General features: G+C 37.6%; 1 protein-coding gene across 18 annotated transcripts in view; it reads right to left on the reverse strand.

Annotated features, from left to right (window-relative positions):
* DLG2 (discs large MAGUK scaffold protein 2) overlaps positions 1-27,842 on the reverse strand; it is a 2,193,106-nt gene that overhangs the window by 302,502 nt on the left and 1,862,762 nt on the right. For all 18 annotated transcript variants that reach the window (XM_055355576.2, XM_055355573.2, XM_055355572.2 and 15 more), the window contains one exon: positions 26,212-26,314. In XM_055355576.2, the coding sequence (XP_055211551.2) occupies positions 26,212-26,314 (103 nt within the window). The remainder of the gene's footprint in view (positions 1-26,211; positions 26,315-27,842) is intronic.

Below are 27,842 nucleotides of genomic sequence, written 5' to 3' on the forward strand. Positions count from 1 at the left end.
AAGTCCTAAACACATATTCTTTCTCATTTCTAGACTTCCAGTTCAATGCCTGCTCACTTTCTTCTCTAATCTCACTATCTCCATCTATTCTTTTTTTTTTTTTTTGTAGCTGGGATTAGAGGTGCCCGCCACCATGCCCGGCTAATTTTTGTTATTTTTAGTAGAGATAGGGTTTCACCATGTTGACCAGGCTGGTCTCAAACTCCTGACCTCAGGTGATCCACCTGCCTCGGCCTCCCAAAGGGCTGGGATTACAGGTGTGAGCCACTGCTCCTGGCCCACCATCTCCATCTACTCTAAAAACAGAAACAGAAAAACAACAACAACAAAAAACTGTCTCCAAATAGATCAGTCACAAATCCAGTCCCTTCTTTCCATTTCCACTGGCATCTTCCCAGTTCAACACCACGGTCCCTTGCCTAGATAACTGTAGCAGCTTACTAACTCCTCTCTGTTTCTCTAGTCTTGCCCTATCTTTCTGCCTACATCAAGTACATCATGGGTTGTCTCTATAAAAATATTCCCTTATTTAACACCCTTTGAATGTACCTCATTGTCTTAAGGTATAAGACAATGAGCAGAAGATACAAGACCTTACAAGGTTTAGCCAAATTTTTCTTTTCAGATTTATGCTAAATAGATTTTGATTGTTGGCTTCTCACCTCTCCACCCTTCTTCACTCTGATCTGTGCCTGGGAAGCTGATAAGCATGGACCACATACGGCTTCTGGTTGGGTTTGGCAAAGGGACAACACTAGCAGGAGATGAGAAGCAGAATGACAGTGAGAATGGGCATTTATTTGCTGGATTCCTCACTGCAGTCTCCTTAGGAGAATCTCTGCAGTTGGATAATTGCTACAAGGACACCCTGTCTAGGAGGGGTAACAATCCCATACTTAATAGTCCTGGAGTACCTCTCAAGTGTTAATACATCTGGCCCACTTTTTGGTAAATAACTCCTATGTTAAATTCTCCACAAATAATTCACTTCGAGTTCTATTAGTGGTTCCTTGCCGGTCTGATATTTGGCCAATCCCAAGTTGATGCCTTAATTTACAATTATAATTTGCAACTTACAATTATATTGAATAATGATAGTCTCTGAAACAAATGCACCCTGTTCATTCTTCTCTGAAGCTTTGTTCCTGTTGTTTATTTCTGTCTGAATTGCATTTGTATGCATGTATTTCTGTCTGAATTGGATTCCTAGTTCCCATTACCCCCAACATCATATCTCAGGTCCTAGACTAACTGCTCCTAGACTCCTTCTGATTGAATGCAAATGGCTACATAGACATCTCTAATCCCCCTGTGCTTCCCCCTATTGGATCACCCTTGACAACGTGCTGTTGTGTGTTCCCTAATACATGGGAAACATGGAGGCCGGGAGCTGTATCATTCATCCTCATAAACTCACTACTTAGCACAGATCCCACAACAGCATAGATACTCAACAAATCTTACTTAAATAAAATGTATCTTTATTTGGATGTGGAGGTCTTTCCCTTCCAGTTCTTATTTGGCTTGAAATTTTCCCTTGTATCTCCCAGGGAGTTATTGTAATTACCAGATGCTGGGCAAGTACCAACAAACTGTGAGAAGAACACTGCTCTAATCCTTGAGAAGATCAAAGTCCATGATCTAACTCCCAGGCTATTTAAGAGCTCAAAGAAGATGATATGTAAGTAAAAATGCATTTTAAATAAGATATTGAAACCAAATATGATTTGGTTTCAAAAGAGAAATTAATATTTTGAAGAAGGCATCACAAATCCAGATCCATTTTCTTAAGTACAAGACTGCCCTGCCAAATTAAATGTCTGATTCTTTATTCCCGCCAGTTTCTAAAATCTGTCAGCGATTGCTGACTCAAAAACAAAAGCATAAACAACACAGTTTAAAGATGTTCTTAACAAGCATCTGGTCCTTTCTGATGCTATGTGACAGAGCAGGGAAGACCATGCTGCAGGTGGACCATTCTATTCAAGTTACAATGGCTTTCCAATTAAGTTAGGGCAAAATTGACACCACATTCTAGCATCACCTCACATTTTGTTCTAAAGATTTTGTCAACTATACCTCACATTTTGTATATAGATTTTGTCAACACATGTTTGTGCCATGAGTTTGGGAATTGTAGTTATTTTCATGATAAGGACGATGGCAAACCTAAGTGTTGAGATTAAGTATTAATTTTTTTTTTTTTTTTGAGACGGAGTCTTGCTCTGTCACCCAGGCTGGACTGCAGTGGCATGATCTTGGCTCACTGCAAGCTCTGCCTCCTGGGTTCATGTCATTCTCCTGCCTCAGCCTACTCAACAGCTGGGACTACAGGCGCATGCCGCCACGCCTGGCTAATTTTTTTTTATTTTTCTAGAGACGGGGTTTCACCATGTTAACCAGGATGGTCTCGATCTTCTGACCTCGTGATCTGCCTGACTCGGCCTTCCAAAGTGCTGTGATTACAGGCGTGAGCCACCGTGCCTGGCCAAGTATTAAATTTTTATATGACAGCTTCTTAGAAGCTTTGAACATCTGAGTCAGAGTCTGTGATATAGTTTCAAGCAAGTAGTTGTTTGTTTTGTTTTGTTATTTTCTGTTCCCACCTGCCAGGTTGGCTTTTTGAGCAGCAACCTCCCTGTCCACCCTTGAAGGCAAAGTTTCCTATAAAGGGCTGCCATACTACCCTTTTGCTAGCTTGGGACATCAGTTCTCCCCTATGGTGCATTACATACTGTTACATCATGTTTTAGCAATTATGTACAAAGAACTGAAATTAAGAATTTTTTTAACTTTTATTTTAGGTTTAGGCGTATATGTGCAGGATTGTTATATAGGTAAACTGTGTTGTGGGGGTTTGGTGTCCAGATTATTTAGTCACCCAGGTAATAAGGATAATACTCAATAGATTTTTTTTTAAATCCTCTCCCTCCTCCCACCCTCCACCATCAAGTAGGCTCCAGTGTCTGTCATTCTTTTCTTTGTGTCCATGCATTCTCACAAAACAGATTTTTAATAAATTAGTGTGAATCAAGATTGTTTCTATTGTAGCTTCCTTCTTACTTTTGCTTGCATTGCAAATTGCTCTCTTCATTAGGAATGAAAGGAGTGAACTTATCATAAATGCATAGAAAAACCCACAGCCAATCTCACTTATGCCACATGTGACTGTTCACCACGTGAGTTGCAAGGAAAATGTGAATGATCACCATATTTCATCAATTGTAAAAGGCAACTTTTTCCATATTTTTATATACCTGAAATAAGGCTACATCTTACAGTTGATCATACCTTATAGTTAAAATAGGCAGGTTTTTAAAATGGAATATAACATATAATGCTGTATCCCACATTAGCTGCATTTTAGACTCAAAGTTAATTACCCCAGGACCCATATCCCACTCTTTATTTTGAAATTTTTCTCTAGTCAGGCACAATGGTTCCTACAATATTGTCTGTCCTTCTTCTTCACTGGTCCTGTCATATTATTAACTCATTTTAAAAAATATTGATTGTCTATTTTGCCAGATCTCATATTCTCATAAAGTGGGTCCATTTATAGAACAGGCATTGCACCTAATTTAGACCAGTTCAAGATATTTCAGAACTTATCTTTCAGGTAAGCCCATGTTGGCCGTTTGTTTGAACAAGAGCCTCTGAAAACTGTTTGGTGGATTCTAACTACAGATGGGTTATTTAGGAAAGAGAAGCCGTTTCTTAATGAATGGGAGTACGCCTCATACCAGCTTATGTAAAATCACAGCAGTACTATCGCATGGTTGGAATCACATAAGCATTGGCTACCAGATCCCCTGAGACAGGTGCAGAGCTGAGAAAATCACAGTGGGAGTGATTGTGGAGGGAGTAATGATTGTGGGACAGCAGGAGGGAGAAGCTTCCTACCCTACCACTCCCAGCTTTTGGAACTGCAAAGTGCTGATGTATCACAGACATTCAATATATGGTTGTTTAATGAATGAATATATTTAGCCAAGAAAATCAGATTAAAGCAATTTGAATGAGTGGTGCTGAAAGGAAATGGAAATCACAAAGGCCAGTTGCCCCAAAGGTGTGTGCAGGGAAGGGAGAAGGCAAATGTCACTGACCTTGCTGTGGTGGTGAGGTTGGATGGGAGTTACTCTATCTCTCTGCCTGTCAACACTTGGGATTTATTATCATTGAGTCACTATTGTAAGAGCTTTATAAACATTAACCTACTTAATCTTCAAAATTATCTTATAACATAGCTACTATTATCTCAATTTTATTAATAAAGAGACTGATACACCAAGAGGTTAAGTACCTTTCCCAGGGTCTCACAGCTAGTAAGTGACAGATTTAGGGTTTGAACACAGGACGCTGGTTCCAGAGTCTGTGCTTTGATCACTTCATTTCAGTGCATCTTTCTTCACTCAGGCGGTGTTCTCTATGTTAGTCATTACAATACTACGGCCTTTGAAGCCAGATGTCTGTGGTCTGTCCCAGACTTGAGGAGAGACAAACTCGGCTCTCAGGCTGCAGAATGATAGGCTGATAGGCCTGCCCTGTAGGTGTGGTCAGGCAGAGATGGCCGGCACATTCTCTAGATTTGACTTGGATATGATCCATGTTTTTAGAAATACAATTAAAAACTTTACTCAAAATAACATGTTCTGTTATAGTATTAAAATGACATCTCCCTTGTACCCTCAAATCCCAGGTTAGAAAAAAGTAATGTTTGACTTTCTTTGTTCTTTTTTTGTCCTGGCATTGTAAAATATAGCCTAAAGAAAGTCCTGGGGAACTGCTCATAGCTATATGTCAAATGAATTATTGTATCGGTGTGTTAAAACAATTTTTTTAAGCCCACATTTTCTCTAAAACTCTTGATGGAAAATTAACATCTTGATGGGATACAGAATTAAAAACAAATACTTTAAGAAATTACTGCTAGAGGAATTAATCAAAATACTGAGAGGCAGCAGATTTGTTCTGAAAATAAACCTGATATCTGAGTTTCTGTCTTGAAAAGGAGAAATATTTACCTTTTAAAATTCCATACTATAAATACATTCTAAATCAAAATTCTGGCTCTTCATTGTTGTTTAATATCCAGAAAGGAAAATGGCTTTTGATTTGGGGTTGGCATTCAACAGAAATCACAAAAGTGTCCATTTGTACACCATAGGCTGGATTTGGGCCTATGACACTAACAACATACCTTCAGTTTTAACAGAGGTTAGATATTTAATGCAGCATTAGAATCCAAGATGTAGACAGATGTCTCAGATAGACAAACATGGTAGCCAAGTAGACCTTGCTTTTTCAGCCTATGAGAGCGAGAGCTGTGTCTTTGTTCCTAGTGCCTAGCAAAGGGCTGGAACATAGGAGGCACAATATATGTACAATTGAGTTTCTCCAACTGAAGAGAGATAGAAAACTGTTGCCTTTGTGTACCAATGGAAAGTTAAGGTATTAGAATTGCTACCCAAATACACTCAATAGTGATAGTGTATGTTTGTCTGGAATGTAGATGTAGATAATAAATAAAAAGTAGATTCACATGAAATTTTGAGAGCACACTTGACAGCAGACAATGTCCATTTTATTTCCTTGACACTGTGTTTTGCTCAGTTACTTGGATGTTGACAAATGCTATTATCATATTTTCTTCTTAGAAGCAATACGGATATTAAAACTAATCTTGGGAGATTCCACTGAATGCTTTTTTTTTTTTTTTTTTTTTTTTTGAGATGGAGTCTCACTCTGTCTCCCAGGCTGGAGTGCAGTGACGTGATCTCGGCTCGCTGCAACCTCTGCCTCCCGAGTTCAAGCAATTCTCCTGCCTCAGCTTCCCGAGTAGCTGGGACTACAGGCACGTGCCACCACACCTGGCTAATTTTTTGTATTTTTAGTACAGATGGGGTTTCACCGTGTTAGCCAGGATGGTCTCGATCTCCTGACCTCATGATCCACCCATCTCAGCCTCCCAAAGTGCTGGGATTACAGGTGTGAGCCACCATGCCTGGCCTGCCTTTTTTTTTTTTTTTTTTATAATGAGTTATGAGTTAAGCCTATTTATCTTTGGTATTCTTCTTTGTGTTCCATGGCAATGCAGATTCCACTGTGTTCCTCCTTCTTATAAATTTGAAAAATGAGGAAAAATGAGATTGTGTGCCTTTAATTATATTATCAACAAATGAGGGAAAATACATGTACCATGTATTTTGCCAAGGTTATCTTTTCTAACAAACTGCCTGTTAATTTGTGGGAATGCTTCTGAGTCATTATTAGCAATGCTTTTGTTTGCTATTGTCTCTTAGAATCTTGATTTCTTACATATATTTTCTTTCATTTTTCTAACTTGATTCTCTCATCATCTTTTATGGTTTCTTAACATTCTTATTTACCAGTAGTAAATACAATTATTATCATTTTTTCTTAGTAGCTCACAGCAACATACATTTATCTGAGAGTCTAGAGTTTAGAAGACAAAAATAGGTTTCACTGGAATAAATTATCTGTCCACAGCACTGCATTCCTCCTAGAGGTCCAGGGAAGAAACTGTCTTCAAAGCCAGCGATGCCCTGTCTAGTCTTTCTCGGGCTGTCAATCTGGTCTCTGCTTCTGTCATAACATCTTCTTCTCTGACTCTCCTGCCTCTCTTTTTCTATCAAAAGGCCCTTGTGATTAGATTAGGCACATCCAGATAATCCAGGATTGACTTCTCATCTCAAGATCCTTAATTTCGTCACATCTGAAAAGTCCTATTTGCCATATAAGGTGACGTAATCATAGGTTTTAGGCATTGGGATATGGACATTTTGGGATTAATTATTCCGTAGTGTTCTTTTTTTATGATAAAATTTTATTTTATTTTTTCCCCTCTACTTTTAAGTTCTGGGGTACATGTGCAAAATGTGTGGATTTTTTACGTAGGTAAACGTGTGTCATGGTAGTAATAATTATTTGATTAGAGAATTATCCCATCACCTGGGATTACAGTTATAATTCAATTAGGTCCTTGTTCTCACAGAGCTTATTTTCAACTGGGAGAAGGAAGACCATGGCAAATAAATATGGTAATTATATGTGGTGACAAATGCTGTGAAGAAACTAAAACAGGCTATCATTTTACAATAAAAAGGTAGCAGGCTCTGATGGTCAAGAGCAGGGAGGCTACAGCCAGACCAGAATTTTAATCTCAGCACTAATACTTTGCCGTGTGATCTTGGGCAAGTTATTGAGCCTTTCTGTGCCTTTGTTTCTTCATCTCTGAAAAGGAAACAATCATAGCCCCTATCTCACAGGCTTGTTTTAGGGATTACATTAATTAATACATGGAATACATAGAACCCTGTCTGATATACAGTAGGCACTTTGCAAGATTAACTTTTTTTTTCATTATTTTAGTAATTAATACCTCCCGGATACTTTCTATCAGCCGGAAACTATTATTATAACTTGTCCATCAAAATTACCCTATGAAGTAGGTGTTAGTCCCTTTTCACAGATGAGAAATCTGAAGGTTGGAGAGGCTAAATAACTGTCACAAAGTCATGCAGCTAGCCAAGTAGCACAAGCACTGCATTTGACTTCTGCTCTGTCCTCAAACATCTTTGTCTCTCTTCATAAGACGTAAGTTTGATTTTTTCTGAATATTTACTTTCCAGTGGCTCATTAATTAAGCCCATTATATCCATAATCTCACATTTAGGACTAGAGAGATAATGCACATTTACTGACAATAAAACTCATCCTTCTTAGACTTTTTCTTTTCTGATTTTTTTCTTATAGAAAACAAAAAATTTTGCTGCTGCCTAAAGTCAGACTGATTATAACCTCAGCAACATCTTTTATATACATTTGATTTAACTTTATTCATATAGAATTTATTAATTATGAGACAAATATCTTGCTCCTTAAAGGTTGCATGCAGTTTCCTGTTGCATCTGTACCTTCTACATTAGATGCTTTAGAATAGGGTGCTTTAGAAAGTATTTCCATTTGTGACCCCCCCAGATTTCACCCATTTAGTTGAAATTCAAAATTGCTATTATTTTTCTTTTCATGACTTTTTCAGATGTCTCTTTTCTTTTCCTAATCACAGTTCCATTTAGACCAAATGACATTCAGAAATTCTCACTTCGGTGGTAATCTGCTTTCTTTTACATCCAGTTTTAAACCATAATCACTACCCTCTTCCCTCAATTGCTCAGATAGTTGGTGTATATTTTATTAAGCAACGACTTGCCAGATTTAAGAAAAGTGCTCTCTTAGAGCAAAGCATCATTCTAAAGCCCCAGGGCTTGGCAGCACAACGTGGCTCAGCAGATCCTGAGGCCACGCATATAAGTTTAATGAGGCTGTGAAGGGAAAGTGCTGTAAAATCCATGAACTTAGCCTATACTAGTTAAAGGAGCATGGCCTTTTTCTCCTTCTAAAGAAGTGAGGAATAGGTGAGGACCCAGATATTGGCAGTTAAGATCTGGCTGTTGGCCCCTCTTGGAGATATGATGTTTCAAATGGACACCAGAGTCAGGCAGGCCATTATCAGAATTTTGCCTCTTCTACTTAATTGTTGTGTAACTTCCCTGGGATTTTATTCCATCATTCACAAAATGGGAATAACAGTGTTTACGGTGCTTTGTGAGAATTAAATGGCATAATGTACATAAATATTTAGACATACTGGACACTCCATAATGATAACAAGTATTATAACTAGTTACTACCTGTTCTTTCTACATTCACTTGTGATTTTTTTCTGAATCCTTGAACCCAGTTCATTCCTTCATAAGCGGACCTTCATGATGGTGTAGAGCAAAACCTCTCCTTTGGCTTTGTTGAACTGTTTGCCACTTATTTTTATTATTTTAAGGACTAGCATCAGCTTCTCCACATGAACCTACCCATTTTCATGATGCTTAGGCTTAAAAATATTACTGGCACTCAAATTTTTATTGATCAATTGATTGAATCATTCATCAAACATTTATTGACTTCCTACTAGAGTCACTCCTTTCCCCCATGAAGCTCATAGTCTCTGGCCAAGTCAGGTGCTTGTTTACATGAAGTACAAGCCTGAGGGAGAAAGGCAACAACACAAGATGCTGAGATAGCACAGAGGCACAGAGGAAGCAGTGTTCCTTTCCTGGGGATGGAGTGTATGGTTAGGAAAGGCTTCCTAGAGGAGAATGTCTCCAGCTCTTTTATTTTTTTTTAATTTTTATTTTTTAGAGGGAGTTTCACTCTGTCGCCCAGGCTGGAGTGCAATGGCGCAATCTCGGCTCACTGCAACCTTCCCCTTCCGGGGTCAAGCTATTCTCCTGCCTTAGCCTCCCAAGTAGCTGGGATTACAGGCGCCCACCACTACGCCTGGCTAAGTTTTGTATTTTTTAGTAGAGATGGGGTTTCACAATGTTGGCCAGGCTAGTCTTGAACTCCTGACCTCAGGTGATTCTCCCATCTCGGCCTCCCAAAGTGCTGGGATTACAGGCGTGAGCCACTGTACCCCGCCTAGCTTGTTCTTTGAAAGTAAAGGTGTGTTCCAGTGGCAGCTGCCCCAGGGCCTGCTTCCTCTTCCTAAGTCTGTCGTCCTCTGGAAGGGAGGGGTGGTGCTCCAATCTCTGGTGCCCAAAAACCCAAGTTTATTTCTCTCTTAACACTGGCAATAACCCGTCCACATGACTGTTGCCTTTTAAAACCTCTTAATAATGTCATGCTGTGTTTATTGTTGATTCCAACCAAATTATCACCAGGGCTGTGTGGGTAAATACTTTTAAATACTCTCTCAACTTGCTCTTTCCCCTGTATGATGCTAATCTTGTCCCTAAGTAAGTTTCTTCCTGCTTCTTTTGTATCTTCCTTTCTTGTCTTTCCTCCTACCTTTTGTCTGGTGGTGTCTGGTGTTTTTTTTTGTTTTTGCTTTTTAAACAAAGATGAGTTTCAATGTAGTCTATAGCCTCCTTTGTAAACCAATTAAAAAGTTCTTTAATTAAAAAAAAAAGAAAGTAAAGGTGTGTTAAGTAGGCAAAGAAAAAGGGAATTCTGGGCAGAATATAATTACTAAGCCCCAGAGGATGAAACATCAAGGCTTGTCGGGTGAATGATGAGCAATTTGGTGTCATTTGAGTAAACATTCAAGGAGAGGTATAGCTGAGAAGAGGATGATAAGAGGAGACATACATTTGGATGTATAAATTTAGATGAAAAGTGCCTAAGAAAACTGCCTGACATATAGTAAATGCTTGATAAGTGCACTTATTTTTTTCTTCTAAAGATCAGCTCTTGTTTTATAAAATAATATACATTATGCTTTAAAGCCAGATATTATACTTGATTTTCTTTATAGCTTGTTCTGTACTCTCAGGCTTTCCGTAAAATTTTACTTTTTATTTTTGCTTTATAGTTAAGAAAGTCAAAGATGGAAAATACAAATTGTGAGAAAAAATTACAATAATGTATCCTTAATATTTCAACATCAACAATCACAAAATGAACAAATAAGAGATTAATAAGAAAATCCACTTTTTTTGCTTTCAATAAGAAAATTAAACATCCATATGTCAGCAGACTATTAAAAACGTTTTCTCTTGAATCTATTAGAAGGAGGGAAAAATGCATTTCTAATGATAAATAGAACTATCCAAGTTGAAAACATTTGATTTTCCTCAGCAATTTTCTCAGCACGTCCTTCTGCCTCCCGCACCCCTCCCAATAATCTTCACATCTTCATTTCTTTGGAGTTTGTTTCAGCTTTGTTTTGATAATGACAGTGTAGACACACTACTTTCATTATTTCTCACTAATAGTTACCTAAAGCAACTATTTGTCTGCAATTTTACAGATAATTGTGTTTCTTTTAGAATGCTCTTTGTGTTTCTGCTGCTCATTACTAAGTATACAACAGTGGGGAATTGTCTCTAAAACCCTACTACTCCTTCTTTTGCATACTGGGAAAATCTCCCACAGTGAATAATGCCTATTTTTAAGAAATTCAAATATTTCTTTTTCTTTTTTGTAGGAAATTCAAATATTTAAAAGAAAATAAAAATACAGCAATGTGTTGCTTAACGATGGTGATTATGTCTTTCGGTGTCACGGGAACATCTCAGAGTGCACTTACATGAACCTAGATGGTATAGCCTAATAGACAACTAGGCTGTGTGGTATGGCCTCTTGTTCCTGGGCTACAAATACATACAGCATGTTACTGTTACTGTACTGAATACTCTAGGCAACTGTAACACAACATAAGTATTTGTGTATCTAAACATATAAAAAGTACTATAAACATATGGTATTATAATCTTATAAGACTGTTGTATATGTGATCCATTGTTAACTCAAACATTATTATGTGGTGCATGATTATTTTAAAAATTTGGATAAATGGGGTGTGATTATTTCTATTACTAAGAAATCAGTCATTTATAAAATCAGTTCTTCTGAGTGACCTTCAACAGAGGTATTTATGCATTGACTATTGCATAATGAAAAAGGATTATAAATATCTTTATATGAAGATGTCTATGATATGAAACTGGTTAATTTTTGCACATATTTCCAAGGGAATGGGGTGGTTTTAACCTTGATTTCATATCCCTTTAGATGCCAGTAACCTCTTTAAAGATTATTGTGTTCCAATTTTTTTCTAGAAAATCACACCAGTTAATGAAGTACAATTGCATGGAGATTTCTTTTGTAACTTGTGATCCCTTGGCAATCTACAGCACATTGGTTATTATGATAGTCACAATGAAAGAAAAATCTAGGCCGGGTGCAGTGGCTCATGCCTGTAATCCTAGCACTTTGGGAGGCTGAGGCGGGCAGATCGCTTGAGCTCAGGAGTTTGAGGCCAGCCTGGGCAACATAGTGAAACCCCGTTGCTACCAAAAATAGAAAAAAATTGGCTGGGCATGGTGGTGCGCACCTGTGGTCCCAGCTACCCAGGAGGCTGAGGTGGGAGGATCCCTTGAGCCTGGGAGGTGGAAGTTGCAGTGAGCCGAGTTTGCACCACTGCACTCCAGCCTGGGTGACAGGGAAAGACTCTGTCTCATTAAAAAAGAAAAGAAAAGAAAAGAAAAGAAAAGAAAAGAGAAGAGAAGGAGGGAGGGAGGAAGGAAGGAAGGAAGGAAGGAAGGAGAAGGGGGAGGGGAAGGGGAAGGGAAGAAGGAAGGAAGGAGGGAAGGAAGGAAAAAAGAAAGAAAGAGAAAGAAAGAAAAGAGAGAGAGGAAGAAAGGAAGGAAGGAAGGAAGATCTAATGCTATAAAATTATTTCTGATTTGGGAAAATATCTTTAGGCATGAAGAGCAGGTGTCAGTGGTAAGCCAACTAAGAAATCACAGTGTTTCATTCCTTAACTCCCCAGGCCATTACACATTCTCCTGTTAAGTGTTTTTTTCTTCTTTAAAATAATACCAATAAGATTTACCTGTATTCCTCTATGGTCTTAGTTTCAGATTTTATTTAGATAAGTTTCTCATTAATTTAACTGGCTACTAATAGGGGCAAGAAGAAATTGGGATCAATGGAGATGAAGAGGATATGCGACTTCTCAGTGTACACATTTTAATATTATTTTGATTTTTGAACACACATATTATGTTAGTATTAAAAATAAAGTTAATATACCACCAAGCATTCACTCATCAAACAGGCAAATAAGTTTTCTCAAAATATGTTTAGCAAACTTATGGAAAGCCTGATAATTCTATGCTCCAGCTAGTTATTATTTGGATAATAAAATTAATTAGAGTATAATGCTGAAGAAAGAGCACAAGAAATGGAATCAGAGCATCTGGGTGCAAGTTTGGCTCATAGTATTTACTAGTTGTGTGACCTTGAGTGAGTCACTTAACTTCACTGAGCTTAACTTCTCTTATCTACGAAATTACAATGATGATAATACCACAGTATATTTACCTCTTGGAGTTGTTCTGTAGATTCAATAAGAAACACACATGAGAGTGCTTTGTAAACTGCCAAGTCTTATACTTGTGCTAGTTAATATTTTGTATTTCAATTAATGTTTCCAAGACTCTATTTTCAAACTCTCAAAGCCACTATTAAGATCATTACGAAATATGTTTGTTTGCTTAATCTTTTGCTTTCATGCACCAAACAACCAAAGTAAAACTGAATGTGCGTTTGTCTTTAGTTAACCTGGTCAGCAGGAGTGTCAGAATCATTCTTGGAAGCAAAGAAAATCTGCTCCCATAGAATGGCTATTTTTCAGCATTGAAGATCAATATTTGGGAGCTCTAGTTAACTAACAGAACTCCCAACAAGCATTTCAGCGGGGATGAATTTACTTTGTTACCCATAGTTCAAAGAGAAACTGCAAGGTATGGTCATTTGTTTGGCGCATTTGTTCATTCCACAAATATGTATTGAGTGCCAACTCTGTGCTGGGTGCTCCTCTAGGCACTTCGGACACGGCCGTGAGCAAGACAGACAAAACATGATGCTCTCATGGAGTTTACTTTCTATTGGAAAAATAACTGAGCTTACAGCTTTTTTCATCCTAAGCACACAAATACCTTAATCTGAAGAGCATTTCTTGCCTTCTGATAAACAGCTTTAAAACTGTTTTTTGGTGGTAAGATCCTTGCTTCATGTATCCAAGACCAAACACGAAAAACAAATAAAGGTTGCTCTGGCTGGAGTGGGACTGGGGCCAGGGGCCAGGTTGTCTCCTCCTACACTCCCCATCCCTGCTCCTGCCATCCCTGTGCCAGACCCCAGGACTCTTCAGAGGACAGTTTATTTGAAACTTCCACACAGGGCGTTATCTCCACATCAGTTTTGATACTGAAGACATCCTGTAAATGCCTGCATCCACAGTCTCCCAAGGGTTTTCTCAAGTTCCATTCCCCCTCTGGGTCTAATTATCTCTCTCTCCACATAATAGCCACATTATAGGGTTTCTGGTGTTTCTGATAATTATGACAATAACGATAGTTATCGCTTATGGAGGACATACTATCTGTCAGGACAGTGCCAGGCATTTTATATGTACTCCTTCGTTTAATCCCCAGAGTCATCCTGTGAGATAGGTGTGAATCATCATTTTACAGATAAAGAATGAGATTCCAAGAAGTGACGTAATTTTCCAAGGCTACAGAGCTGTTAATGGTGGAGCTGGAATTTGAACATATCTATCCGATTTCACAGTAGGAATTCTTTTTTTTTTCTTTCTATATTTCAGGCCCATCAGCAGGAAGTAAGGAAATTCTTAACTACTGCTGCTTCCCAAACTCTGTGAAGCTCTTTGACCCTCTCAGGGATAGTTCTAAGTATGGTGCAAAGGGCTGATTAGAGCAAAGGGCAGCACAATGCTCACTCATATATGTGTTGAAGGTTATTACACTAGCTGTCATTTATGCATGGCCTACTCCATTCTGAACATTCTACATCCATTTTCACTAATTCTTCCAGCAACTCTGGAAGGTAAATATGATTACCCCTACATTCCTGGTGAAGACTCTCTGGCACAGAGAGGTTGTCACTCACTTGAGGTCTCACAGCTAGTAAGTGGCGAGCCCTCTGCTTGCCTTTATGACAGCTTGGGGCCAAATTATTCCTAGAGCCAAACTATTCCTAGAGCCAAGCCCAAGACTCCCACATCCCCCAAAAGAACAACAACAATTTTAAAAAGAGAAAGAAAACATACTCTCCTAGCCTGCATCTGCTCCTAATCCAGGGCCTACTCCAAGCCACTACTGTCGGACTTTGTTCTCATTTACAACTGGGTGCTAAACTCTCTAACTCCACCAGCATGAACCCTCCTAACTCTATTTCCTTGTCTGACAAATTTTGTCCCTCCATATCCCTCTCCTGGCATCTTTTTCTTTTGGTTTCTCCACACCCATTCCAAACTAATTTATTTGTTTCCTCTTCAAGCCTTTTATTACAGCATGAATCTGTTTATATTTTCTTCCTTTTATGAGAAACAGGATGGTGCACGGGTTGTTCTGGAGCCTTTCTGCCTGAGACTGAAACTTTGTTTTACTCTACTGTATAGTTTTTAACCCCGGGAAAACCACTTATGCTTTCTGTGTCTCAGTTTCCTCATCTGTAAAATGAGTAAGGGAATATAACCTATATCATAAGTTTTTGCAAAGTTTAAATGAGTTAACACATGCAGAGATTTTAGAAAGGTGTCAGGCCTGTAGTGAGTGCTTCATACATGTGAGTTTTAATTATTCTCTTCCTGTAACCATGTCCCATTCTCTCTACATCTTTCTTTTTCTCTCATCCATATTTTACTCTGCTTTAGCTACACATTGTTTTAAAAAGTAAAAACAGAGTTTCTATAAAATAAGTTCATTGTCATTATTCTTTTTTTTTTTTTTCAATTTGGTCTACATTTAAATGCCTACTATTAGCCAGACACTGTACTAAGGAAAAAGAAGGAATATAAAGATGAATAGCCGGGCACAGTGGCTCACGCCTGTAATCCCAGCACCGCAGGCGGATCACAAGATCAGGAGATTGAGACCATCCTGGCTAATACGGTGAAACCTCGTCTCTACTAAAAATACAAAAAATTAGCCAGGTGTGGTGGCGGGCGCCTGTAGTCCCAGCTACTCGGGAGGCTGAGGCAGGAGAATGGCGTGAACCCAGGAGGCGGAACTTGCTGTGAGCGGAGATTGTGCCACTGCACTCCAGCCTGGGTGACAGAGTGAGACTCTGTCTCAAAAATAAATAAATAAATAAATAAATAAATAAATAAATAAATAAGAATAAAACATGCTTTTCTGTGAAGGGTTTGTTAGTTTTTTAATTAGTCAATCATGCTTTCCATGTTTTTATGAAATGGATGAATTTATGTATTTATAGGTCAATATTTATGTCTATTGGTTTTGTCACCTACATCCTTCCCTGAATCTATCTACTTCTCTCTACCTATTCTGCCACCACTCTTTATTTTTCATTTTACCTTTTTTACAGATAGGGTCTTGCTCTGTCCTGCAAGCTGGATTGCTGTGATGTGAACATAGCTCACTGCATCCTTGAACTGCTGGTCTGCCACCACGCTTATCCAACTAGCACCATCTCTCACATAGACTCATGCCTTTCAACTGGTCCTACCCCAGCCTCTTCAGTGCTTTCTGGCCTACTTTCTATTCAGCAGCCAGAGCCATCTTTGGGGACAGCAAATCTGATCTTGCCAGCCTCAGGCCTAAAACCTTTCAAAGGTCCTTTCATTGTTTTTAGGAGAAATAACACAGTCCTGTGTGATCTGTCTCTGCTTCTCTCTTCTGCCTCCTCCAGTGTTTCTCCCACATTCCCTGGTTTGCTTTCAGTCCCTCCATTGCACCATCCTCTCTCCTTCAGATACACTTCAGATATCTTTCCCTCCTGAAATACTCTTCCTCCTTTTTCTGCTATGCTTTGACAATACCTACTCACCCTTCAGATTAAAGAAAGTATTATTCCCGTGGAATGCCTTCTTGACGCTCTCCTCTAGGTCAGAGCTTTTGTTTGTCTTTGTTTGGTCTGGTTTAGTATTCTCTGAGTACATTTGAGTACTTAGACTTTAAGATTTTGGATCCAAGTTCTCTTCTTTTTCTTGAGCATTCACTTTGTATAATTCTTCAGTGTGATTTTACTTGGCTGACTGTAGGTCCATTAGGGAAGGAAGGGGCCATGTCTATTTTGCTCACCACTGTATCTCCAGAGTGCAAGGCAGCATGTCACTCACTGGAATAATTTAATAAATATTAGCTGAATAAAGATTGAATGAATGAATGTTGTCCTGCCATTGCTTAATTTTACCAATGTGCCAGCAATTCTTCAGTAATAAAGTAAATTACTTTTAGCAATGGGAACATGATAAATGTGAGGAAGCTAAGAGGAGAATAAGAGATTATCTTGAAACGAAGTGCAATTTGGAATTTTTGTCTTTTAAAGACTTAGGTAATGAGTCTATCAGGAATTCTATGTGAATTAGGAATCTAAAAAGCACATTAAAGATGTATACTTTCTATTTCTTGGGCTTGAGTTTCCACCCTAAAGCTGCCACTACTTGTGATTCTGACAGTTCAAGACATCTCCACTATTTCAGCTTTCTGCATCTTTAATGTCCTGAAATTGATTTTTTACATTACTTTTCTTCAGCCTCAAAAAATCTATTTGCAAGTTTAGCAATTACAATTTAATTTATTAAACTGATAAGATTTAGGCCATAATGGTACCATAAACAAAAAGATCATGAACAGTAAGTTGTTAATCTTGAAACCCCCAAGAAATAATAAATGCTTCTACTTGAATTAAACTTAAAATCATTATTGAATGTTTCAAATCCCATGGTACACAGAGACAGCAAATTACACAGATACAGATCTTTCCCCTTCTTCCGAGTGGGTGAAAGATAATTTCTGTGTGTTTAAAATGTATGGGGAAAATAGGAAACACTTAGAAATTACCTTCTTGTGATAATTGTTATTCAATGGCATGTTTTAATTAGAAGACACAATAAACTAAACTTCATAGAACATCAGCTGGAAAGGGCCTTAAAACTAATCTCTTGAACCACCTTAATTAACAAACAATGGAATCCATGTTCAGAAAAGTGATATGACTTAGGTGTGCTCAATAAAGTTGCAGAGTGAGGGACAGGACAAGAAAAGTGCCTCATTACTCATTATTAAATTTGAGGACTGACAAATAGCTATTCAAAGAGACGTGAGGGTAAACTATACTGGGCACCCAGAATATAGAGTGAAGTCAGAAAGTTTTAAAGCTGTCTTGCTTTATAGTCCTCTTTGCATATCTCTGTGCAACATTCTTTTACAGTTCTCTAACATCCTGAAATTCCTTATCAAATTGAAGGATTATCTAGTGAAGATCTGTGTTCATTTTGTAATACTTGTAGAGTCAAGAGTAGTATTAGAACCCTTTATTTCCATGCATTTGATCTGGGTGTTGCTAATGATAGATGTGAATCTAAGAGGTCTCCTTGTTTTCAAAATGTCTCTAGCACAAGGATTTATTTGGCTTTTTCCAGTATTAATGAGTGACTGATTTATGTCATTAAATGTCAACATACCCCTCAAATGATATAAAATCACAAGATGAAACTGTCAAAGATAAATATACTTTATTATGGAATGAAAGTTTTTATGGGGATGGGAACTGTAATCATACAATGAGAGGAGGTTATATCTATTATTAACCAATAATCAGCTTTGTAAATATTTTTAACCCCTTTGATATGAGTTAAAGATGTACCATTCCCAGGATAGATAATGAGATGAAGAGAGTTTTCTAATTTAGGAGTTAGGAAGTGATACCTGCTTTTGTCCTTATAATATTACTCGAGGTCAAAAACTGGCTTTTAGGCATGGGGAGAGGTATGCAGCATGATTAATTATTAAGGAAACTGGAAAGGACCTTTCATGAATGAATCTGCAGACTGTTCAGGAATCATCTTTTTGGTCATATTCTACACTGCTATGGGTTAGATGGAGGTTGGGGAGGAAACAAAGGCAACTAGGAGAAGGTTATTAAAAGGATACAATAAGTGAAGAGACTTCCTGGGAAATGTCTAGTTGCTGGCAGAGGCCTTTTTCTGTTAGTAGAATGTGTACATGTGTGGGAGAGAGTTGTGGAGAAAGAAATGTCTAAGCAATAAAAATCTAGAGTCATGTAAAGTTTTATTTAAGTTTCTTTCCTAATATTTCAGTAAAAATTAGAATATGATAATTAGATTAATTAGAACATAATTAATGTAACACATTAGGTGAAATTTAATATTTGGCAATAAATAGTATCACTAAAGACAAGCTTATTGATAACAGATAAATGAATGGATAAGCAGCTGGCTGGCTGGCTGGATAAAGGGTGTGCACGAAGAAGGTAGGATGGAAAGAGAAAAACTGTAATATATTTGAACTAGTTGTTGGAAAAAATAACTATTTCCAGATTTGTGGCTATTTTAAAAATTAACAATAGTTGCCTACACTTACAATAATGCTGTCATGTATACATCATTCAGTTGTGATACAGAAACAATAGCAATTAACAACAGTAACATGCTAGAAATGAAAGTGATGCAGTATGCCCGAGAAAGTGGTGAGGCTCCCTCAGAAATTTTTTGACCCCTTTATGTCCATTTGATTATAATAATCTCATTGCATTCCATTCCTTGGGCTATTAAAGCCACTCCCCATCATGAGCTACTATAGTAAATTTTAAAAATCAAGGAAATTACTAACTGCTCAGCTAGCCTCAGCTTTAACAGCTATACCAATTTTAAAATATTAAATGGCTTTCCTATCTAGATGCTGAACTTTAGTTTCTCCATCTGTGAAACGAGTAAACTTGACAAGATGATCTTTAAGGATTCTTAAAACTTTTAATTTCTATTTCTTAGTGATTCTAGTTAAACTACATAGAATCTATCAAGTTAACTAGGTCGTGCATTCATTTCTCCTTATGTATTAAAAATGCAAAGAAAAGATGTAATGTTAGCGACAAAACTTTCAAGTAATGAAACTTATGCTTCTATCTCACCTAAGTTGGAATTTGCACTAGAAAACTGGTCTTGTCCAGTCCAAGTCGTGTACGGTACTTTCTGTTCAGAAAGCTTACTTAAATGTTCTCTGATGATTCTGACGCAATTTCTGATCAAGATCCACAGCTGGACTTTAAAAATCTTTCCTGGGTATTTGTGATGCAGTTACGTGAGTTGGGAAAATGTTTCAACATGCCACAGCTGCTCATTCATATGCATAAGCCTACATAGATGTTGATTTAAAGAAAGAAATATGTCTTGCATTGTAAGTATGCTTCTTGGATGGCCTATGTACTTTCATTTCTGAGAACCTTCAGGTACAGAAGGTGTCTATATTTTTCAAGGGATAAATTGCATATTCATGTCAAGCTTTCATTATATCTTTGACCCCATAGAGAAATGCACCGTGGTGTCCAACTGTGGTTTAAGCTCTGTGACAGTGGTTACCCCAAATAACATCAGAGTTTCACTTATTGCTGAAAAGAAGAAATAGTTTTCCTTCTGAATTAGCCTCACAATTTAAAAGGAGTGAAATAGATTATTTACATGAGTTTCTGCATTAAAGTGTGGTAAGTTATTCAAATTTTACGGTGAAGCCTTAATGACTTTCCCTTGGTTCATAGAGGCATCTGTGAGGATAGGAATCAATGTTACTTCATCCCAACTCACTGCTTCTAAACTCACTTGCTGTAGAGGTCATAACTAAAGGCAATGAAGCCCAAATAGGTTCATTGTCTCACTAGCTGAGGAGTTCTAGCAAGACTAATGAATTTGCTTGATATTGGTATTTAGATGGGCGGGTTAGACAAAGTAGAGCTGAATGGCACATGAACTTCTTAGATCTCCTGCAGTTTGACCTATCCCTACTAAAACCACTGAGCCATGACCAATCATTGGGTGACACATGCCAGAAATCAAATCTAGTGATGCAGCCTCATGTGACTTTGCCCAGTTCTCCAGGTAGAGGGAGTCCAACCCAACAGTGACAAGTGACAATTTCTGCAGGGTCTCCAAGTATGTTAGGGCAACGCCTCACAAACTCTAATGTGCATATAAGTTATCTGGGGAATCTTGATAAAATGCAGATTCTGATTCAGTAGGGTTGGGTTGAGACCTGAGATCTTACAATTCTAAGAAGGCTCTCATTTAATATCTATGCTTTTGGTCTGTAGACAACATTTAGTAGAACAAAACTCTAGAATAATTCATTTCTTCCTTCAGATGCCTGCATAGCTTACTCCCTCATTTCTTTTAGATCTTTGTTCAAATATCACCTTATAAGCATGGCTTTCCTTGCCCACTATATATTTCTCTGTCACTATTGTCTTTCTCCTGCTGCTTCTTTCTTTATACTACTTATCACCATGTGACACATTTTACGTTTATTTGAGAGGGGCTTTTTTTGGTTCACTGCTTTGTTATTTCCTTATAACATGGACTGAGGCATAATAAGTATCCAGAAAAAAAAAATCTATTGATTGAATGAATGTATAAATGAATAAATGAACCATGTAGTCACTCTGCCACAATTCCATAAACCAGACTACACTTATGAGTCTCCAGGCAATTATCAAGTCTGCTTTTTGGGCTTTTCTTTTAACTCCAGTACCTTATTAAAGAATAAAGGGTGGATGAAATCAGGTCCCTTCACTATCTACCGAAGTTCCTCATCACTGGTAAGGACTGTACCATCCACGACTTCTTTTCTACCTGCAGGCCATTCTGAAATCCTTGCAGTCTCTCCAACAATGTCCTGAGAAGTCATATTCAAGGCAAAAGAATTTGTGGTTCTCACAGGGACCACTTGGCTCTTAACTCCATTTTGAGCTTTATCTAATACTAGCTACTGCCTACCTAGTTCTCCAAGTCAATATCTGTGGCTTATTATTTCAAACCTAATCAGTTATCTCACAATAAATGTAGATATTATTAGAAAGAAGGCAGCAAATACAGATCAGATTTACGATGATCTGACTTGGGGAAATGCTGTGTTATCTTTTTTGAAAAATGTATAATTAGGTTGTAATCAATTCCCTTTTTATTCATCAATGGTGTCAAAGTTGAGTTTCAGAACTTGAAAAAAATGTTAGTGCTTTAATCATCTTGTCTTTGTGCTATATTTCAAAACAACAGCTGTAGATTTTCTGCAATGCAGGGGAAATGGAGTTTATCTACTAGGGTTGCTAAAGGTTTTATAACTGAAAACCAAAAGGCACCATCTAAAAACTGTGTCAACACCAAATGTCCAAACCAGGGATTCAATTACCATCTCTGAATCTAATATAAAAACCCATGCCATTCCTTTAATAATTACTCAGCAAACATTTCTTAAGCACCTACTATTAATATATGTCAACACACTGAAAACATTATATATTGCATGGATTAACACAAGATATAAAATGAGTGATAGAAGGGTCTATCACAGCTCTTAGTGCTGTCTAGGAGCTCACTCGAGTGGAGAGGTGTGCAAACTGTCATAATGGACACACCAGGTGTTTACATACAGTTTTGGGGAACTCAGATAAAGAATCAATTAATGCTGACTAAGCAGATTAAAAATGGCTTTGTAGTGGAATTGACATCTGTGGGCTCTCAAGATGAGTAGGAATCCTGCAGGTGGAAAGGGAGAAAGGCAGTTCTGGATAGAGGATTCCACAGAGCAAAGGCATAGTTCAGGAACAAGTGTAAGAGCAGAGAGCAGTCCTGTGTAGCAGGGGGGACAATGAGAAAGGCTGATACTGTGGGTGGTGGAGGGGTAAGTGGGGTGAGTTGGCTGGGAATATATTGTGAAAGACAAGGAGTTAGTGCACAGGGATCTTGGTGTCATATCTCTTAGAAAGATAATTCTGAAATCAAAGGGGAAGGTGTCTGGGAAGGGTAAGGAAAGGGAAGGGGTACCTGTGGGTGCACATGTGTGTAAGACATTATATTTCCTTGTGTGAAGTGGCATTACAGCAACTTCACTAACTGGGTATAGGTAATTAAAGGTTTTACAATAATTAACTTTGCATAGTGCTTAAATGGAATTATTATTGAAGTACAATGTATGTAATCCTCTTGAAAGAAAGAAAAACAACAACTTCATTATTTTCCTCTTCTTATGAAAGTAATACATGTTAATTTCAAAGTAAGTGCACGATAAAATTGAATTTTAAAAGTTGGCAAAAATGAATCACAATCACACCACCAGAGAAAAACATCATATATGACTCTTCAAATTGGTGTCAATTCTACTACCATGAACCAGACATTGAATAAGATTGAGGATGGATATAGCAATGTGGACAACTCATTTTAAGCTCATTTTAAGCAGAAGTGAGTAAAATTGTGATCTCGCTTTGTGAAGTGAAACTTGCCAAAGAAGACATTTATTGCTACATTATGATAATTAGACATTTTATAAATTATTTATAATTATCACAAAAATATGCTAAGCACTATGATGAACACAGTTGGAAATGGTTTTATATTTTGCAATACACATTTCTTTAGCAATTCCTTTATGTCTTTGAAGCAAAAATGAAAAGCGCAAGTAGTGAAAATGAAGAATCCCTTCAATCTTTAATTACCTTCAAATGAAAACTCAAGTACTGAGGAATGGTAGGCTTTTATCCACTAGTTCATCAACTCTTTAAGAAATACCAAGTAGGACACCAGAGATAGAGCTATCAGTGAACAAAATATAGGTATGGTGTCTGCATGCATGGAACTCACAATTTTGTAGTTTAGCAAGATATTCTTTCTCCCTCCACTCCTGAATAGAAATTTCACCCATTTTTCAAGGTCTGGCTCCATTTCCACATTTCCATGGTGCACTCTTGCACTGTCCTGACCCCTTCAGGCTTATCCTTTCTCTGACATTCCATAATTCCTAGAAATACTGCTGCTAAGATCATTCAATCTGATCATATGTTACCAGGAACTATACTCTATTAAATGTATAAAAATCTCTTTTCCTCAACTAGATTAAAAAAATCCTTGAAGACAAAGACTATGCTTATTACTTAAGGTTAGGGGCAGGTTTTTGTGAGCATCTGATAATACTGAAAAATACATTTAGGAAATTTTTGATAAAGCATTTGATTATGACTGAAAAATGTATTCATTGAAAGTCTAATTCTTGACCATACTAAAAGTATGCCAATAAAATCATCTGTCAGCACTGTCTTAAGGGTTGAACGACTCACAATATGGGTGCAGATAAAGGGCACTTGGTGAGAATTTCCTAATGGAATCTCATGAGGCACTCTTCATTTCATTTGTTATTTTAAAGGTAAATTATTCATTATTTCCTAAAACTGTTGTACAATTTAAATGTCTCTAAACAATAATTCAATCACTTTTTCATTGAAAACTGCAGTTAAATTAAGGCTCAGTTACACGTAAAGTTTGGATAGGAGAGGAAAGAAATCTGATTGCTTGATGTTGCCATTACCACATTTCCAACTAATTTAAAGCTGCAACAGATTAGTATACAGTTAGGCTATTAAAACAGAGAAGTCATTCTGTGAATCCAATCTGTACTTTGGCATTTTGTAAAAAGCTTGTTGTTATCTGCAGGTTTCTTTACAAGCACTTTAAAAATCAATTTGTATGATTTATAGGACATGCTTTGAACAAGCATCTTGACAAACTACAGCATAGTAACCAAATTAAACATATTGCTTAAAGGAAACCAAGATGTAAGGAAGCTCCAGTAGAAAGATGAAGATTTACATTGATAGAACAGGGACATGTTTGTCCTTTTTTGTAAACTTTAAAGCTTGAAATCATTCTGTTCAAGGTTATTTGAACACTTGATCACTATCGAGAGCTTCTAATTGCTTATCTATGATTCTAACCATCTTATCGCCTGCAGAATTGTTTGAGATGAGATTTTTCAGAAACAGGAAAATGGGGACATTTATGCTGCAATGTCAGGTGATGGTGAAGCACATACAGTTTGAGACTGAAAAAAACAGCTATTAAGAAAACGGAAGATTCCGATGAAAAAGTTCTTACTCTATATGAAGTAGAACTTGTTATTCAAATGGTGCCAGCATATATCTTTTAATTTTCAGCTTTATAATGGATACTTATTTTTTTTTGAGATGGAGTCTTGCTCTGTCACCCAGGCCAGAGCGCAGTGCCACGGTCTCGGCTCACTGCAAGCTCCACCTCCCGGGTTCATGCCGTTCTCCTGCCTCAGCCTCCTGAGTAGCTGGGACTACAGGTGCCAGCCACCACACCTGGCTATTTTTTTGTATTTTTAGTAGAGATGGGGTTTCACCATGTTAGCCAGGATGGTCTCGATCTCCTGACCTCCTGATCCGCCCGTCTCAGCCTCCCAAAGTGCTGGGATTACAGGCTTAAGCCACCGCACCCAGCCTACAATGGATACTTTTTAAAGCATTTGTCCCTACTGAAATACAAGTCTACTAATATTTAACAAATAGAAAGACTTTTCAAAACTATCTGAGAAGAGAATATTTCCTTGGTGTTGTCATCATCCATCTGTGACCATCACAAATCTCCTCTTTCCCACTCTCTGGCCATATCTGGCCTAGGCCACATAGGAAAAAACATTTATTAAAAATTTTGAATAAATTAATTTCAAATTCTAATTCTAAAGCCAGGCACAACTGAAAGTAACATGTCAAAACATGCATGGAAGAAAATATTTTCTTTATTCATGGGCAGACCATGTGATTGGCCACCATTAATGGTAAGATCAAGCTGTCACAGGCAAGACACAAACCTCAGTCTTTCAAACAACAATAGACCCAATGATGCTAACAAATCATCACTTGAAAAGGAGCTCCTAATACTCATATGCACAGAGACTCTTCGTTGATGACATCTTATACTCTCATGTTCGGCTGTTTAATACTCCTCTTTGCTAGCCATATGGACCAAAAGCAATGCACTTCATTTCTTGAAGACAGTAGCCATATTCCTCTTCTTTTTTTAATAACAAGATCTGACCCATAATTGCGTGCTTACATTAAGTACGTTTCATTTCCAAAGGAGCAACCTATATATGAATTTTCTAAGAAATCAACCATACAATAAGTAACATCCCAGTTGTCTCATTGAGCCTCATTTTAAACACAGAAACAGATGTTTAAATAAACCAAAGAGCAGGGCATGGCTAATCCAATTTAGGATATCTCATCAAGTTTAAGTTGGCTAATCTAATTTACATGATCTCACTGAGTCTCACGGTTTACAGTGATTTATTTCAAACAAGGGATATTGTAGAAGTAAAGGCAAAAAAAAATGTCAATCAAGCACCTCCAAAAGCCATGTTAATGTTAATGAGAATTAAGTTAATGCCATGAGGAGAGAATATGGTCTACTGGTCTATTTCTGTAGATGAAATCTCTCCCTTTTGCTTCTTAAGTCTTAACTGTTTTTACAGTATCCATTGGTGACCAAAAGTGTGTACCACATAAGAATATAAATGAAATAAAGCTGATGCTGGTTGCTATTTATTTGAATTCATATTTTCATAGGCCTTTCTAACTGCCTGATATTTTCCTGGAAGATTAGAGGTAACAAAGCCACGGTTCACGTTCTTTGGACATGAACCATCAATTTTTCACTATAGGTAGGTTGACAAAACACCAATGATGTTGACTCTAGTTAATAAAAATTATTAGTAATGAGCATACAGATCCACACAGAGACATATCAGAACATTATTAGTTTGAGTTCTGACTGACCTTCAGGTTGATATTGTGCTATAATCGTCACTGTCTGTCCAGCCCCCTTTAGTGCAGCAGCTGCCTGCTCGTGGGATGCACCACGGAGGTCAATGCCATTCACCTGAAAGAGAGGAAGCCAGAGAATCTTGGTATTTCATAAGGCATATTATCCTGATAGAAGAAAAAAGTTTCCCCAAAACCAGGCTGTCTAACATTATATCACATGCCTCAGAAACCTCTCATATCCTACTCAAGTGTTTGTGGACTTTCATGGTCTTAATCACTTTTAGTTAGGAGAGACATTAAATTTCACCTTGTGGTGTGTGCACCATGGTCTGACCGGGTTGGAAACATTTTTATCTATTCATGTTCTAATGTATGCATTTAATATGCCTCTGTGAGCTTCCTAGATTTCTAGGGTAAATAGGGATAAATATGAGCCTTCAAAATTAGAGGGAAAACAGGATGATAAAGAGAGACACATGTAATGTAAATAGACAAATATATGCTAAAAGATTAAAACATTCAGATGAGATTCTGGGGACATGGTATAAAATGGGGCCAGATGGTTGCCAAATCCCTCTCTGTGGTCAGTTGTCTAGCGTTGTCATCCTGAGCCTGGTTGGACAGCCTTAAGCCTTGTTTTAAAATATATACTTGACTGTCCTATTTCTCATATACAATTCTAGAATGAATTCTGACAAAATGAAATAAAGAGTGCCTGGAGTTTATTTAGCTATTGCTAACTCCCATTTTGGGTCCCATACTGAAAGAGAAACAGAAATGTCTTAAAAGCTCCAAACTCTGCCAGGGTGAAAGGCATTCTTAACTCAAATTTAATAAGAAGAAAATGCTAAAATTTTTCTTGAATCAATTCAGCCTAAGTCAATATAATGTAATTAATAAGTGCTCTCCAATGACAGAGTTCTCTGTCTGCCCCAGAAGAGGGACAATGAGTGGAGTACAAAGGGAGACAAGATAAGCCCTCAAGAAGTTTTTCTGATGAACACACAGTAAGTATGGGTTTCTAACCTACAAAAAAAAGCTTTTTGCAGATGATAGCAGAATTCTGCTTCCTTTTATTCATGGGGCAGGTTGATATGGGCTATGAAAGAAGAATAAAAGAACCGATTAGCTTATACACGTTCAAAATATATAATCGTATTTTGCTTTTCATCAATCCTATTTGAGAATGACATTGGGTGGTAGACGGGGGTTACTACTTTGTTTCCCCATCAGGCCTGGGACATCCATACGCTTAAATTCCACATCATGATCCTCTCATAATAACTTTGTTAACATCTCCCTATTCTCTTTTGTAATTTTCCTTGCCTCATCCCTGGCTTTCTAGTGTGGTGAACTCCTTACAGAAAGCATTGATTACATGGTAACACTGGGGAGTCCACTGAGCTAGGCCTGATCTGGCTGTGCCACTCTCTTGCTGACTGTCATACTACCTGAGACTCAATTTTCTCCTCCCTCGGAGGAGAAAAATTCTCAGTCTTTCAAACATATAGTTTCAAAGTTTCAAACATATAGTTTCAAAGTTTCAAACATATAGTTTCAAAGTTTCAAACATATAGTTTCAAAGTTTCAAACATATAGTTTCAAAGTTTCAAACATATAGTTTCAAAGTCTCATATAGTTAG

Source organism: Gorilla gorilla, chromosome 9, assembly GCF_029281585.2.
Source record: "Gorilla gorilla gorilla isolate KB3781 chromosome 9, NHGRI_mGorGor1-v2.1_pri, whole genome shotgun sequence".
Lineage (NCBI taxonomy): Eukaryota > Metazoa > Chordata > Mammalia > Primates > Hominidae > Gorilla > Gorilla gorilla.